The sequence below is a fragment of the Ictalurus furcatus genome, chromosome 10, assembly GCF_023375685.1.
Source record: "Ictalurus furcatus strain D&B chromosome 10, Billie_1.0, whole genome shotgun sequence".
NCBI classification, from domain to species: domain Eukaryota; kingdom Metazoa; phylum Chordata; class Actinopteri; order Siluriformes; family Ictaluridae; genus Ictalurus; species Ictalurus furcatus.
The window spans coordinates 3,188,495-3,205,320 of NC_071264.1; the positions used below are offsets into that span (position 1 = coordinate 3,188,495).

Consider the following 16,826-nt stretch of genomic DNA (forward strand, 5'->3'; position numbering starts at 1 on the left):
AAAAAAAATCTACTGTGAACAACAAAATGTGTGCATGCAAGTTAGAAGTTCTAGGCTCAGAATGCGAGTGTAAAATAGCTCCTGACCTGTTCTGTGTAATGCTTAATCACCGCCCACATCAGATTCTCCCTCCGGTAGAACTGGTACTTCATTTCAAAGAAAGCAAGCCTAGAAAATAATTAATATCAATCATCTGACTGGTTCTGGTACAACTAATAATGCTTAATAAATTAATAAGTGATTTATGACACTTACTTGAAGATGAGGTCATCCACATCAGTAAGTGTTGCTCCAATGCTTTTAAGAAGCAGATTGACTGACTGGAGGGCCAGTATGTTGCCTTCCTTAGACTGATCTCCACTGGAGCCCATAGACAGACTCAAATGCAACTATACACACACACACACACACACACACACACACACACACACACACACACACACACAAACACACAAACACACACATACACACACTCATCCATGTATATACAACATGAGGATATTAGGGACACCTGTATACCTGCACATTCATGCAATTATCAATGTGCAGCAAGTTTCAGTTAATGTTCACATCAAACATCAGAAATGGGGGTCAGGTGGGCTGGTGTGAGTATTTCAGAAATTGGGATTCCTGAGATTTTCACACACAACAGTCTGTGGAGTTTACACACAAAGGTGTGAAAAATAAAAAATATCTACTGAGCAGCACTTCTGTTGGCAGAAACTCCTTGCTGATGGGTCATGGGAGAACTTCCCCACTGCTTCAAGCAGAGGGGAAGGCTGCACTTACAATTTTATGCACCATGCAGCCGCCACACGATTATAATATCAATATCAATAATTGCATGAATCAGCAGGTATACAGGTGTTCCATTAAAGTTATTACATTACAGTATATAAAGTATGTACATACAGGTGCATCTCAAAAAATCTGAATATTGTGGAAAAGTTCATTTTTTAAATTTAAGTCAAAAGTGGAACTTTCATATATTCTAGATTCATTACACAAAGTGAAATATTTCAAGCCTTTTTTGTTTTAATCTCAATGATTATGGCTTACAGCTCATGGAAATAAAAAAACAGTATCTCAAAATATTAGAATAAAGAATTTATAATACAGGAATGTTAACCTTCTGAAAATTGTTAACTTATGCACTCGATACTCGGTCAGGGCTTTAATCCTTTTGCATAAACTACTGCTTCAATGCGGCGTGGCATGGAGGCAATCAGCCTGTGGCACTGCTGAGGTGTTCTGGAAGCCTTGCTTTGATAGCGGCCTTCACCTCGTCTGTATTGTTGGCTCGGGTGTCTCTCCTAGATTCTCTATGGGGTTCAGGTCAGGCGAGTTGGCTGGCCAATCGAGCACAGTAATACCACAGTCAGCAAAGCAGGTACTAGTAGTTTTGGCACTGTGGGCATGTGCCGAGTCCTGCTGGAAATCAGCATCTCCATAAATCTTGTCTGCAAATGAAAGCATGAAGTGCTCTAAAATCTCCTGGTAGACAGCTGAATTGACTCTCGACTTGAGAAAATACAGTGGACCAACACCAGCAGATGACATGGCACCCCAAATCATCACTAACTGTGGAAAGTTCACAATGGACTTCAAGCAGCTTGGAGTTTTGCATCTCCACTCTTTCTCCAGACTCTGGGACCTTGATTTCCAAATGAAATGCAAAATTTACTTTCATCTGATTGCGGTTGTGTGTACTGAACCAGACTGAGAGATGAAAGGCTCAGGAAACCTTTGCAGGCGTTTTGAGTTTATTTGATTAGAGCTCTTCTCAGGTCCACATTTCTGTATTATAAATTCTTTATTAGAATATTTTGAGATACTGGATTTGTGATTTCCATGAGCTGTAAGCCGTAATCAACAAGATTAAAACAAAAAAATAGGCTTGAAATATTTCCCTTTGTGTAATGAATCTAGAATATATGAAAGTTCCACTTTTAAAATTAAATTACGTGAAAAAAGAACTTTTCCACGATATTCTAATTTTTTGAGATGCACCTGTATACACCAATCAATCATACCATTAAAACCACGTAAATATTATAGTATAGGTCTCAATTGTGCTGCCAAAACACCTCTGAATCACAGATGCATGGACTCCACAAGACCTCTGAAGGTGTGCTGTGGTATCTGGTACCAAGATAGCAGCAGATCCTTTAAATCCTGTAGGTTCCAAGGTGGGGCCTCCATAGATTGGACTATCCAGCAAATCCCACAGATGCTCGATCGGACTAAGATCTCATTTCACTGAGTCAACATCTTGAACTCTTTTTCATATTCCTCAAGCCATTCCTGAATAATTTTTGCAGTGTGGCAGGGCGCACTATTCTGCTGAAAGAGGCCACTGCCATTAGGGAATACCTTGATGCCATGAAGGGGTGTACTTGGTCTGCGACAGTGTTTAGGTAGGTGGTACATGTCAAAGTAACATCCACATGAATGCCAGGACCCAAGGATTCACAGCAGAACATTGCCCAGAGCATCACACTTCCTCTGCAAGCTTGCCTTCTTCCCATAGTGTATCCTAGTGCCATCTCAGCCCCAGGTAAGCGACCCAGCCATCCACATGATGTAAAAGAAAACATGACTCATCAGACCAGGCCACCTTCTTCCACTGCTCCATGGTCTAGTTCTGATGCTCACGTACCCGTTGTAGGAGCTTTCAGTGATGGACAGGGGTAAGCATGGTCACTCAGTTATGCTTACAACACCCGGTTGCACTTACAACACATTAACTACGAGAACTGACTGTTCAATTGCTGCCTAATATATCCCACTCCTTGTCAGGCGCCAGTGTAATGAGATAATCAATGTTATTCACCTGTCAATGGTTTTAATGTTTTATATCTATATCTATATCTATATATATATTATACACACACACACACACACACACACACACACACACACACACACACACGTAGCAGGCGAAACTATTGGACTCCTCAATATTTTTATTTATTTATTATATTTATTTAAATAAATATATTTCCAATGAGGTTATTTACATGAAATTTTCACCAGACATCAGTATTAACTCAAGAAATTCGGAAATATAAAGAATTCACAACATTAAAGTCCATAAATAAAGTTATGTGTAATAAAGTGGATTGACACAGGAAAAAAGTATTGAACACTAAGAAAAAACAGTTCTCCAAGGCAAGGTAAGGCAAGGAACCAGCTGAAATCCGTAAGTAATTATACCTCTTATCTGTGCAAATTAATATCAGCTGGGTTAGTAAACTGATAGTCTATAAAAAGGCTTTTCGTTACCAAGGTGTCACACAAGAAACATCTCATGATGGGTAAAAGCAAAGAGCTCTCCCAAGACTTTCACAACCTTATTGTTGCAAAACATATTGATGGAATCGTATACAGATGTATTTCAAAACTTCTGAATCTTCCAGTAAGCACCATTGGGGCCATTATCCACAAGTGGAAGCAACACACTCTGTCATCAACCAGTCAAGCACAGGAGCTCCTCGCAAGATTTCCGACCAGGGAGTCAAAAGAATAGTCAGAAGAGTAGCCCAAGAGCCAAAGACCACTCGGAAAGAGCTCCAGAAACACTTGGAGGCAGCAGGTACCATCGTCACAGAGAAAACAATAGGCAATGCAGTCCACTTTCTTAAGGAAACTCTCAATTGGTTTCAGAGAGAAAATAAATCAAGGTGTTAGAATGGCCCAATCAATCACCTGACTTGAATCCAATTGAACAGGATTTAAAGACAATATGTTTAGAAGAATGGGGCACAATCACACCTGAATATGTAACAAGTTAAATAGTCAAATGTTTAAAGAAGAGAGTTAAATTTATTTATTTTTTGCTGTTGTCCCATTTTAATGTGTTAATACATTGATGAATCAAGTGAGTATAACGCTGATCAGTCATCTATTAGGATGGTCTGAATCCTGCACTCTGGGATTGATTACTTTAGTCTCCGCCCATATACCTGGAGGAAATGCGTTTTTTTTCCATTCGAGTAAAGCTCTTGTGGAAGTAACACTGACCGTCATGCTTGTGACTTATTTCTCCTCTATATAGATAGGGGGACAACATTTTGGAGGCACCGCTGGGATTGCTGCTCAGACGTCCAGTGTCCATAGCCTGTACATTGAATTCTGCACCAGCTAAATCCCCCATACTACACCCAGGCAGGCTGCAGCGAGGCACATGTTGCTGTTTTAAGGAGGGCTGGAAGTTGGTGGTCGAGTACACGTTTCCTGAGGCCAGTTAGAGATCATCGGGGACAGTAAAGACCCACCAGTTCAGAAACAACTCCTACGCAGTTAAAGGACCCTGCACTGTCAACATGTCAGCCCTGGAAGAGCTACAGGAAGAGGTAGGAGAGGTGTTGCACACCCTAAATAGAGACAATTTACTGGGAATCTGTGACTTTTTGAACATATCAGGCGTACAAAGAGCAGATGTTAAAGGAAAATCACGCCTCTCATTGGTGACTCACATTCTGAAGCACCTTGAAAGAGAGGAAGTGGCAGAGCTAGAAGACAACAGGATGTCAGAGTTATTACTGCTGAAAGACAAAATTGCAGATATGTTAAGTGGCATTGATCGAGAAAGGGCACACATTGAACATGACATTCAGGAGACAGTGACACAGAAAGAAATGGATGAACTGAGTATTGCAAGTGAACAGCAAAAATTTGGAGTCATGCAGACTACTACAGTCAATGCTGCTGTTAATGGTTCTGTGCACCAAGCTACTGCAGGCTCTCCAGTAAACACCCAATCTTCAGCCAATGCCCAGCACCAGCCAAGCCCACACTGGTGCAAAGATTTCAAAATTTCTGGACAAATAGGTGAACCTGGCCAGAGAGATAAACTGACATCTTCCAGCCTTGCTCATCAGATTGAGAATGGACTAAACAGAGGTTATCCTGAAATAGAGATTATGGATGCTGTGATCAGAGCTTTTTCTCCAGGCTTGCAGCTATGCAGCTACTTGGAGGGAAGACCTCACCTGACTCTTCCCGCACTGAGGTGCATTCTGCATTCCCACTTCCAGGAAAAGAGCGCCACCGAGCTCTACAAACAGAACAGCTAGCTTCAGAAGCACAGCATAGCAAGGAGACACCCCAAAGCTTTGTAATGTGGGCCTTAGATCTGAGACAGAAAGTATTATTTGCATCCCAAGAGTCATCAGGGCTTAGGTATGACCCAGCTCTAGTCCAGCATATGAGTCTACACACAGTGCTTACTGATCTCCAGAATGATAGTATCAGGATAGACATGCAGCCCCTTCTGCTAGATACTGAAACCTCAGATGAGCTTTTGTTAGAGAGGTTAAACATTGTCTCTGCAAATGAGGCAGAATATAGAAATAAAAAGAGGTATAGCACCCTGCAGCCAGCTACAAGTGTAAGTGTGGTCCAGTCAGAGGATCTACCACCTACAAAGTGCTCCGTGAAAGAAGCTAGAGCTAAGGTACCACCTGAATTGATGACAGAGTTAGCAGAACTTAAGACAGGTGTTGCTTCTCTTAAGGGTCTTAGTGCAGAAATAGCTCAGATTAAGGACACACTACAACAGCCTATGTTTCAGCCCCAGTCCTATGGGCCACCTTCAGTGAGGATGTCAGGCAGAGACCCCCAGCCAGTTTCCTACCAGCAGTATTATAGCAGCCAGAGCCAGCCCCAAGCCCCGGCCCCAACACAGCCCCAGTATTCCCCTCACCTGTACACCAACTACTCTGCTCATGTCCGAAGGAGGTACTTTGTCTGCCAGTATACCAGATCCAATGAACGTTGTACGCACTGCTACCGATGTGGGAGTGGAGAACATTTCCAAGCTGGGTGCAAAATCAGAGGAGTTAGACCATCGAGAGGCTCCTTTAAACGAGAGAGGGTTACCACTGAGGGACGAGTGTTAACCATAGCCAGTGGAACGTCCCAGAACTGTGCAAATTGTGGCAAGAAAGATTCACCAAAGGAGCTGAAGCAATGTTCATCCTGTAAAGAGACACTGTATTGTTCCAAGCTTCAGACTGAGAGATGTTTCAGAAATCCTGGACTCACCTGACCTCACATTGACTGCAGCAAATGGAACTGAAATGCCTTATCTGGGATGGATTGAGACAACTTTCCAGCTCGCCTCAGAAACTAACCAAGCCAATGAACTACTGATTCCAATACTTGTGATGTCACCTGTCCCATCCCATCATAGGTTTTAATGTCATCGAGCACATCTTGGCAAAGACTGATAAGAGCAAACAGTATAGTACTGGAAGAAATCTTTCCCAAGTCTCAAAAGAAATAAGGTGAGAGCTTTCATACAGGCTGTTAGTGGTAGATGAGTAGATGAGTGGTATACAGGTAGATGAGTATGCAGTGAAAACAAATAAAGAGATGGGTGCAGTACCAAAACACAGTAGCATTCAGATTGAGTGTCGTGTAGCTGCCCAGCCTTTTAAAGATGACATGACCATGTTGTTTCAGCCAGACCTGAACCCCCATTGGCCAGATGATCTTGAGTTCTATGACACACTAGTCAGAGTCAAGAAAGGTGTTTTTCCAGTCATCACTGTTGATGTCTCTAACCCAACAGACCAGGACATTGTTTTGCCAGGGCGCACTGTAATTGGCACAGTACAAACCGTACTGACTATGTTACCTGCCCAGATTTTTGAAAAGGCTTCAACACCAGCCACCGTGAACCACACCAGCATCCAGGCCCCATGTAATGGTAGTGAAAATTGGGATCCACCTGTAGATGTAAGTCACTTGAAAGAAGAACAGTGACAGACAGTCAGACAAATGCTCAGAGAAGAGTGTCGTTCCTTCTCAAGATCAGACAATGATATTGGCTGTACTGAAAGATTGCAAATGGCCATCTCTCTTAAAGACCCAGAACCAGTCAAATGCACATACATGTCAGTACCCAGGCCACTGTACCAGGAGATGAAAGGTTAGCTCCATGACCTAATAGTGCAGGGCTGGGTTAGGAAGTCGAACTCGTCATATTCTTCACCTGTTGTGTGTGTGAGAAAAAAAGATGGCACCCTCCAGTTGTGTATAGATTACAGAGACCTGAACAGTAAGACCCATCCCTACCGCCAGCCCATCCCTCGGGTCCAAGACATCATAGGCAGTCTGGGTGGTAATTCCTGGTTCTCGCTCCTGGACCAGGGAAAAGCTTACCACCAGGGATTTATTTCTGAAGAGAGCAGGCCAATGACAGCTTTTGTTACTCCATGGGGACTCTATGAGTGGATACGCATCCCTTTCGGCCTTATGAAGGCCCCTGCTGCTTTCCAACGCTATATGGAGGAATGTTTGGAAGGGCTCCAGGATGACATCTGCATCCCTTATCTGGACGATACACTGGTCTTCAGCAAAAGCTTTGAAAATCATGTGGAGGATGTGCGAAAAGTGTTGAAACACCTCAGAGAGTATGGCATCAAACTCAAACCAAGTAAGTGCGACCTCTTTAAACCTGAAGTCCGTTATTTGGGGAGAATAGTCTCTGCAGAGGGAAGTAGAGTTGATCCAGCAGATTTTGAAGCAGTTAAGGCCTTGAAAGACATCAGACTACAGAATGTGGGCCAGCTCAGAAAAATGCTTGGGTTACTCACCTACTACAGGCAGTACATTAAAGACTTTTCCAGAAAGGCCGAGTAACCCAAGCAGAAAAATGCTTGGGTTACTCACCTACTACAGGCAGTACATTAAAGACTTTTCCAGAAAAGTACCAGGAGTGGTACCAGGAGTGGCCTGTATGATCTCTTGAAAGCAGACTCAAATGAGGTCCCTGAAAACACAAGAAAACCAAAAACAAAGAAAATGACTCATGTTGTGCCCTCAAACAAGCCAATCACGTGGACCCACCAGAACCAGCAGGAACTGCTGATTAACTGTTTGCTCTATCCATCAGTGTTAGGGTTCCCTGATTTGACTCAGCCGTTCATAGTACACACTGACACATCACATTAAGGCTTGGGAGCAGTATTGTATCAAAAACAAGAAGGCAAACTGAGAGTCATTGCCTATGGCTCCCGCTCGTTGACAGCAGCTGAGAAGAACTACCACTACCATGCAGGCAAGTTAGAATTTCTAGCTTTAAAATGGGCAGTCACTGACAAGTTTCGGGATTATTTGTACTATGCTCCAACCTTCAGTGTGTATAGTGACAACAACTCACTCACGTATGTCCTGCCCACTGCAAAACTGAATGCAACCACTTCCAGGTGGGTTGCAGAGTTGGCTGATTTTCACTTCACGATAAATTACAAACCAGGGAAAGAGAACAGTAACGCAGATGCTTTGTCAAGGATGCCACTGGATGCAGAATCACTGATGAGAGAATGTTCTGAGGAGTTGCCACTTGATGCTATCGCTGCCACCATTCAGGACGTTGAATTGCCATTTTCAGCTGTATGTATGTCAGTCTCCACCGAAAGTGAGATAACCACTGCATCAGTCAGTCCTATACCAAAAGAGAAGTTAAGAAATGCACAAAGATCGGACCCATGCATCTGTCCTGTGCTAGATAGTAAACTGTCAGGCTCCAAACCACTAGCTAGAGAGCTAAAGACATTCAGCCCAAAGACAAAATGCCTGTTCAGAGAATGGGAAAAGCTGACAGTAGACAGTGACGGCATTCTGTACAGGAAAACCAAAGCCCACAAACAGTTGGTCCTACCAGAACAGTACAAAGGAAAAGTACTGGAAGAGCTGCACAATAACATGGGACACCAAGGTGCCGACCGCACAGTATCTCTAATACGTGAACGCTTCTTCTGGCCCTATATGCAATCTGACATTGAGCACTGTGTGACAAAAGCTTGCACCTGTCTCAAGCAGAAAAAGCCATGCCATGAAATGAGAGCTCCCTTGACAAATATTGTGACAACAAAGCCATTTGAACTTGTATGTATTGATTTCCTCCATCTCGACCGATGCAAAGATGGATACGAGTACATCCTTGTCATTGTTGACCATTTCACCCGTTTTGCTCAAGCATATGCCACCACGTCAAAGTCAGGGAAAACTGCTGCAAACCTCATCTTCAGTGACTTTGCTCTCAAGTTTGGGTTTCCCTCCCGCATTCATCATAACCCAGGGGGAGAGTTTGAAAATCAGTTGTTCACTCACTTAAAGAAACTCAGTGGCATGGCCGGGTCCAGAACAATACCATATCACCCGATGGGGAATGGCCAAGTGGAGCGGATGAACAGAACATTGTTGCAAATGCTTAAGATGCTGACTGAAACACAGAAATCGAACTGGAAAGAGTCTCTGAACAAACTGGTGTATGCCTATAACTGTACCTGTTGTGAAGTGACAGATTACTCACCATTCTATCTGCTGTTTGGGAGATCACCAAGGCTTCCAGTTGACATGCTGTTCAGCCTGTACACAGAGTCAGGATCCAGTCAACCAGATTATGTGGAGAAATGGAAACGGGATATGGAGGAAGCATACGCCATTGCAAATGAGAATGCTCAGAAAGCTGCTGAGAGGAGTAAAAGCTATTATGATACCAAAGTGAGGAATTCAGTGCTACAGCCTGGTGAGCGGGTCCTGATCAAAAACCTGACGCCAAGAGGAGGACCAGGTAAACTCTGTGACTACTGGGAAAATACAGTTCACACAGTGGTGAGACAAGTGGGATCTGATCTGCCGATCTATGAAGTGAGACCAGAAAAGGGTAAGGGACGTTCCAGGGTCCTGCATAGAAACCTGCTCATGTCCTGTGATCACTTACCTTTTGAGACACAGCCTGAAGTATTTAAAAATGACAAAAGTAAACAGAAAATAAGGCACACGCATGTGTCACAGCCAGAAGACTCAGATGAAGACAGTGGAGATATGACCTTCATTATGAGCCAATTCAGGTCCCCACACCACCAGCAGTAACTACTGAGAGACATGTTAATCAAGAGAGACATCCTGAACATGAGCCTGAACCAGTAGAACAGAGAGTTGAACTAGCAGACCCTGTTGCCATGCCAACCCAGCCTCTCATTGGAGATCAGCCGGAAGAGCTCATCACACCTGAAAACGTGCTGGATGAGGAGATGAACGTACCTGCAGAGAATCTGCCTGATTCACCAGATGCCTCTCCTGCATCAAGTGCTGCTGAATCTGAGGAGCCGACCTACCAGCTACCACAGAGAGAGAGACACACGCCAAGGCGCAGCACCTACAATCAGCTGGGTACTCCGTCCTGCTATAGTATCCAGCCACAGCTGTTGCCTTTCTACCCTGCACCAAGACTGGTTCCATGGTTGCCACCCTTGCAGCCATGCTACCTTCAGCCACCATGTATGTATGGACTCCAGCAAACATGAGTTTACAGAAGTGACGTAGTAAAATAGAACCATGAACTACTAATGGACTGTTTTCATAGACTGTTTTCACGGACTGTTGAAATTAACTTTGAATTTGCAGACTGCACAGATCATTGAAACCGATGGACTGTTGATCAAGAGTATGTGCAAAGACTCTTTATGGACTGTTTATACAGTAGCCAGTCAACAGATATGGACTGTGAATATGGATTGTTGACATATTTGAACTGTGACCTTTGACCTAAGTACCACCTTACAGAAGAGGATTTCCAGTGTCAAGTTCTTGAGAGAATGTTTAAAGGACAATTGTTCGATTGATTTAATGTCGAGACGACATTTATTTTGTAGGGGAGAGTGTAACAAGTTAAATAGTCAAATGTTTAAAAAAAGAGAGTTAAAAGAGTATTTATTTTTTGCTGTTGTTCCATTTTAATGTGTTAATACATTGATGATTCAAGTGAGTATAACGCTGATCAGTCATCTACTAGGATGGTCTGAATCCTGTACTCTGAGATTGATTGCTTTAGTCTCCGCCCATATACCTGGAGGAAAAGCGGTAATTTTCCATTCGAGTAAAGCTCTCGTGGAAGTAACACCGACCGTCATGCTTGTGACTTATTTCTCCTCTATATAGGTATGTTGTGCATGTTTTACTCAACTGTTTTATCCGTGTTAACCTGCTGACATTTTGAGACGTACTTATATTTTGTTTCTGATAGTTTTTGAGTAGAGATAATTAAGTTTTTTCGTGTGTGTGTGTGCGCGCACATGCAGGTCCTTGCCTTGTACGGAAAACCAGAAAAGTGCTAGCTTGTGTTTAGCCGTAATTTGAACATGTGGACATGAAAGGCATATTTTTATGTGTATTTTTATTTAAATAATGTTTAATGCACTTTAGGTTTACTGTTTTGTACAACTGTTTGTTATGTGTATATTGTTGTATTTTTGTAATTGATTCGAGTAAAGCTCTCGTGGAAGTAACACCGACCGTCATGTTTGTGACTTATTACTCCTCTATATAGATAGGGGGACAACAAATACTGCGGCCCATTAATTTCTTCATACAGGAAGCGACTGGAACCTGTCATTAAAAACAAAGGCTTCTCCACTAAGTATTAAATAAATTTCAGTTAGAGTGTTCAGTACTTGTGTCCTGTGTCATTCTGCTTTATTACACATAACTTTATTTATGGACTTTAATGTTTGGATTTCTTTATATGTGTGGATATCTTGAGTTAATACCAAAGTCTATTGAAAATTTCATGTGAATATGTTTACTGAAAAAAATGTTGATGCGTTCAACACACACACATACACACACACACACACACACACACACACACACACACACACACACACACACACACATACATACATATATCCACCCATTTCTTACTTTAATAGGAGAGATGTGGAAGTGCTCAAAGAAGCTGAGGCCTGAAGTGTCGGTAATGGAGCTCTCCATCAGCTGTGCTTGCAGTGAATCCAGATCTTTCTCAATCAGCTTACTCTGTAAAGTAAGACAGTTACTGTCAACATATTGCCAAACATGTACATTACTTTGCTAATCTTAGACATCCATTCATTCACCCATATATACAGTCCCTTCCTAAAGTATTGGAACAGCAAGGCTCTTTTGGGATTGAGATCAAAAGGTGACTATGAGACGATTGGAATTTCAGCTTTTATTTCCTGATATTTACATCTAGATGTGTTAAACTTAGAACATGGCATTGGTGGTGGCATACCACCGAATTTCTAGGTGGGGGTATAGTATAGGAACAGAAATATATGTTAAGACAAATATACTTAAAATAAATTACAAAAACTACATCCCACTGACATCACTAAACTGTTGCATTATTCCTTTGTGATGCTTTTCCTAGCTTGTTCCGCAGCTTCTTCCAGTTGTTTGTTTTGAGGGTTTCACCCTTCAGTCTCCTCAAGCCTGACCTATGAACTGCCTTACTGAGCTAAAAAATAAAGCCATATTTCTGTATATCCAAAAGAAACATGCGTTCATATATCAAACTGCAATGCCCTGTAGTTCACATAGAGTTCTGCGAGGGTCCCTACATCTCCACAAAAATCATTTCATTAATTTGTAAAATATTGTACATTCATGCTTCTATCATCTTTTTTTTTTTTTTTTAACTTTCTCAGAATATCACATGGGCATTATAATAAAATGCCACTTCAGTGTTCCCTATTTTGTGTTGCGTAATGCAGTAAAGGACGCTCTGCCCATGTTATTTATTTATTTATTTACATTCTACTTATTTCTTATAGAATATGTTGTTTATATGGTGTAATAAACATATTTAAAACTGATTTCTTCTTTAAACACTCACTTATTAAACACATTATTATTATTATTTTTATTATTATTATTATGCAGGCTTAAAGATAAGTAAAAGCCTGTGAGAATGCTAAGCCACATGGTAGCTGGGAATGTAGTAGTAATTGAACAATGAGAGGGAGAATACCTTTCCAGGCTTTCAACTAAAGTTCATTGTTAAATCATTTCTATTAAGTTTATAAATTAGAGTCAGATACACTAAAATGCTAACTTTGACTCCTATACAGAATTAATAAAATTAACACATGCATTTAATGTACTTTTGCCTGTGCCTATTACCACCATTTAGCAAATTTTTATTTATTTATTTATTTATTTAATAAAACCCAGAAAAAAGCCCAGAAATCACTTTTCCAACTATTATTGTTATTTACTAGAGAGGTAAACAGATGACCTAGTTTGACATAAAACTGTAAATCAATGCCAGTGCAGAAATGTACCCACAGTGTTCTTCTTTAGACATTACTCAGCATTAGTTTAACCAAACTGGACATAGAGCCAGCTTCACACCACCTAACATTCTGCTGAACATTCAGATAAATACTTCTAGGCCATAAGCCTTAACTGGTAGGCCTTTCACTGGGTTAAGAGAGACTGGGTTGCTAGGAATTTAACTGCAAATTAAGGAGAACACTGTAAAGAATGTTGATTCCTGCTTATTTGAGTGGCGAAAAGCCAAGTAAAGGATTGACAAGGATCTGTAGGCTAGATGTGATCTTAGTAGGCTAGGTTACAAGAGAAGACAAGTAAAAAAGTATGAAGTGAGTGTTAATTGGCCTTGGAGACCTGGGAATTTAATCCAATATAATCTGGATTTTGATACATCTTTAAATAATTTCCCCAAGTCAGTGCCTGTGCCATTTATATATGGATTAAAGCACAAGAAAAAACTACAATATATCTACCCTCTACAAGTATACTCATGAAAAAGTACACTGTTTTGAAATTGTTGACTTTTTACATATTTGGACATGCAAACATTTGATCATCTTTGAAACACTGCTTACTGTATTAATAGAGGTCATATTCTCTATCAAATGACCCATAAATTTGTCATTTTGTAGTAATTGTCACAATTGAAATTGACAAAAAACAGATCAGTCACATGGAAAAAGTAAGCACATCCCTACATTTAACACACCAATGCCAAAATTGAATCCCAGGATCTGCTAATAAGTCTTGCAACTGTTGGTGTCAAAGTGCATGCATCTACAATCAGAAAGGGATTGCACAAATTTGACCTGCATGTGAGAAGTGCCAGGAAAAAGACGAATCAAAGATAGAGTTGTTTGGCCTCAGTAACAGCAGACATGTTTGGTGCAGACCAAAGACAGCTTTTCAGAAAAGGTTCCTCATACCAACTGTGAAGCATGGTGGTAGAAATGTTATGGTTTGGGGTTGCTTTGCTGCCTCAGGGACTGGACAGCTTGCATACATTGACTCAACTATGAATTCTGCATAATATCAAAGAGTGCTTGAAGATAATGTGAGGCCATCTGTCCAAAAGTTGAAGTTGAAATGAAAGTGGACCTTTAACCAGGATATGTCCTAAGCACACGAGCAAATCCACCAAGGAATTTGAAACAGGCAGTACATGCAAGAAAACCCTTAAATATCTTACAACTGAAAGAATATTGCATGGAAGAGTGGTCAAAAAATCCAGCAAGTTGATGTTGGAGACTAGTGGACAATTATGCAAAATACCTACAAGAAGTTATTTCTGCTAAAGGGGGCAATACTATACTGAGGCCAAGGGTTGCCTTACTTATTCCAATGAAGAATATCACATCTATTGATATTTCTGTTGAATAAATGATTGAAAAAGCTCAATTTCCTTGTGATTTTGTTCAAGTATATCAACTTTATTAATAGGCCCTGTTTCAAATATGATCAAATGTTTGCTTGTCTAAATATGTCAAAAAAGCCAACAATTTCCATACAGTGTACTTATTTTTTCACATGACCGTATAAAGTAAATAGCAATCTGATCGGTACCTTCTGCTTGTCAGCCTGGATGTTGGTGGTGGGAGTAAAGAAAGCGAGAAGCTCCCCCAAGAATCCCTGATCCATCTTTACTGCCATCTCCTGCACTAGTACCATGAAGTACCTTAACACACATACACAAAATATCTGGTCCAACCCAATATATGGTACTTCTGCTACATGGCAAACATGTGGAAAAGCACTTACTTAAATTGCATTACTTGACTGTGTTCGTTGAATCGTGTAATGATGCTGACATCTATAAAGGGCTTTGGCTCTGAAAAACCATTAAAAAAAATGTGTGTAGTTAGTACCTGTTGGTACCGTTATTTATACATATAGCCCTAAAATAGTATCTAAAAACAACTAAAAACACCTTGTACCTGAGTCCAGAACAATTGATTTTGGAGGGGGTACAGGGTGAAATACTATTGGGAAGATAGCTCCAGTTAGCTGGTTGTCCACCTGCAACAAACAGTTACATTTGTTTAATTCAAAGAACAGTAGTGCTGGTAGGAGTGTGTGTATATGCATGTGAATTAAGCCTTTACTTTTTTGTGTAAAAGGGGGCGATCAAAATATTTAATGCAAGAGAGACGTTGAACAAAATGTTGGTCTGCTTATTAAATTAATGCTCCTAACTCAAATAACACTGTAACATTTAATCCTGTTAAGCATTTCAGATTAATTTAACTACATTTTCAGTAATATGGACAACCATGGCCATATTTTTCAATGTTTATGAGTGTGAAAGATTCACACAGTAAAGTATACACATTTGTTCGTAGCATATTGTAAGGATCCGGCTAGATCCTCACGGGTTTCTCAGGAAAGTTAATATAACTCAGGTGGACACAAAGTGAAAGCACTGTTCTTCGTTTATTACATTGAAGGATACCATAGGTTTACGAATGGTTACAGGTTGGTCATTAGAAGAGGATTAACCCAATAAAACATCCCAAAAATGGTACCTTAACATGTGTCAGCACACAATGTGGAAGTCACAGAAAGAGAGAGCGAGCAGGGCGGAGACCATGCCCCTTGACCCCAAATGACATCATCATAGCCGATCATTACATATCCCCCCACTTAAAACAAGGGCTGTCCTCAGGCCGTAACATAAAGGAAACTTAACAGCACCTAGGTGCCTGTATGACAGCTGACATAAGTAGGGCTACAGAAAGCAGTACCATTAATCACACCCTTGCCTGTTCCACATAACTACAGTCCAACATTCTGCAACAAGAACAGCAATTCTCTCTTTTTTTTTTTCAATGTGCATTGAATTAAGATCCTCAGAACTTCACACTTGCTTGAAATAATAATGTAACATCAAAACCGCAAGGTACACAGGCATTAACAGTATTCAAAAACAAAGCAGTATGTCATATTACCTTATTAAGAAACGTTCACTTCTGTAAGACAATAGACTGCCAAACCAATATAAGGCCTTCACAGACATTTTAAAAAAATAAAACAGAATAAGACCAGAAAATGAGAAAAACTTAAAACATATCACTTCAATATTAAATTAGAGGCACAAAATAAGGATTTGTCCACCTGTTAACCTCCCAGTTACAGGTAACCCTTGGTGTGTGCCTAGGGCAAAGGGCGTATGAGTGCGTTCCTGTGTGAGTAGGCTGTGTATGCATATGTGTGAGGTAAGGAACCTCTGCATGCCTAGGGCCAATGGTGTATGAGTGTGTTTCTGTGTGCACAGACTGTGGGTGAGTGAGGCGCACATCAGTGTGAGGTAAGACAAAGTCAGGGTGTGTGGACACAAGCGTATTGTCCGAGGGAGCCTGTGCCACCACTGGCTTTAGGTAGCCTGCCGGCTTCCCGCATACCTGGCCAGTAGACCCGCTTCTGTAAGCGCCCAAGTGTCTTGGTTACACCCAAGTGGCTAGCCATGGGGTGATCATGGAAGTATTTCAGCAGAGTGCTTCTCAGAGCTTCTGGCACATAGAATTGTAGATCCTTGAGTGGATGAAACCAGCAGGGAGTCCTCTTGTCCACAAAGTAAACCAACCCGTCCAGAATACAGAGGTCTGGTGAATCCACACAGGGGCCACTCTCCAAGTCAGTATATGTTGATGAGATGACTTTGTCAGCCTGCTGGAGCGACTGAAGCTGTTTCTTGTCCTCCTATACCATTAGTGGCT

The 16,826-nt window shown here is 41.2% G+C and overlaps 1 protein-coding gene across 3 annotated transcripts in view; it reads right to left on the reverse strand.

Moving 5' to 3' along the window:
• vps13c (vacuolar protein sorting 13 homolog C) overlaps nt 1-16,826 on the reverse strand; it is a 132,501-nt gene that overhangs the window by 23,758 nt on the left and 91,917 nt on the right. For all 3 annotated transcript variants that reach the window (XM_053634878.1, XM_053634877.1, XM_053634876.1), the window contains 6 exons: nt 15,048-15,129; nt 14,872-14,941; nt 14,677-14,788; nt 11,719-11,832; nt 256-389; nt 87-168 (listed from right to left, as the gene is read on the reverse strand). In XM_053634878.1, coding sequence (XP_053490853.1) covers nt 87-168; nt 256-389; nt 11,719-11,832; nt 14,677-14,788; nt 14,872-14,941; nt 15,048-15,129 — 594 coding nt within the window. The remainder of the gene's footprint in view (nt 1-86; nt 169-255; nt 390-11,718; nt 11,833-14,676; nt 14,789-14,871; nt 14,942-15,047; nt 15,130-16,826) is intronic.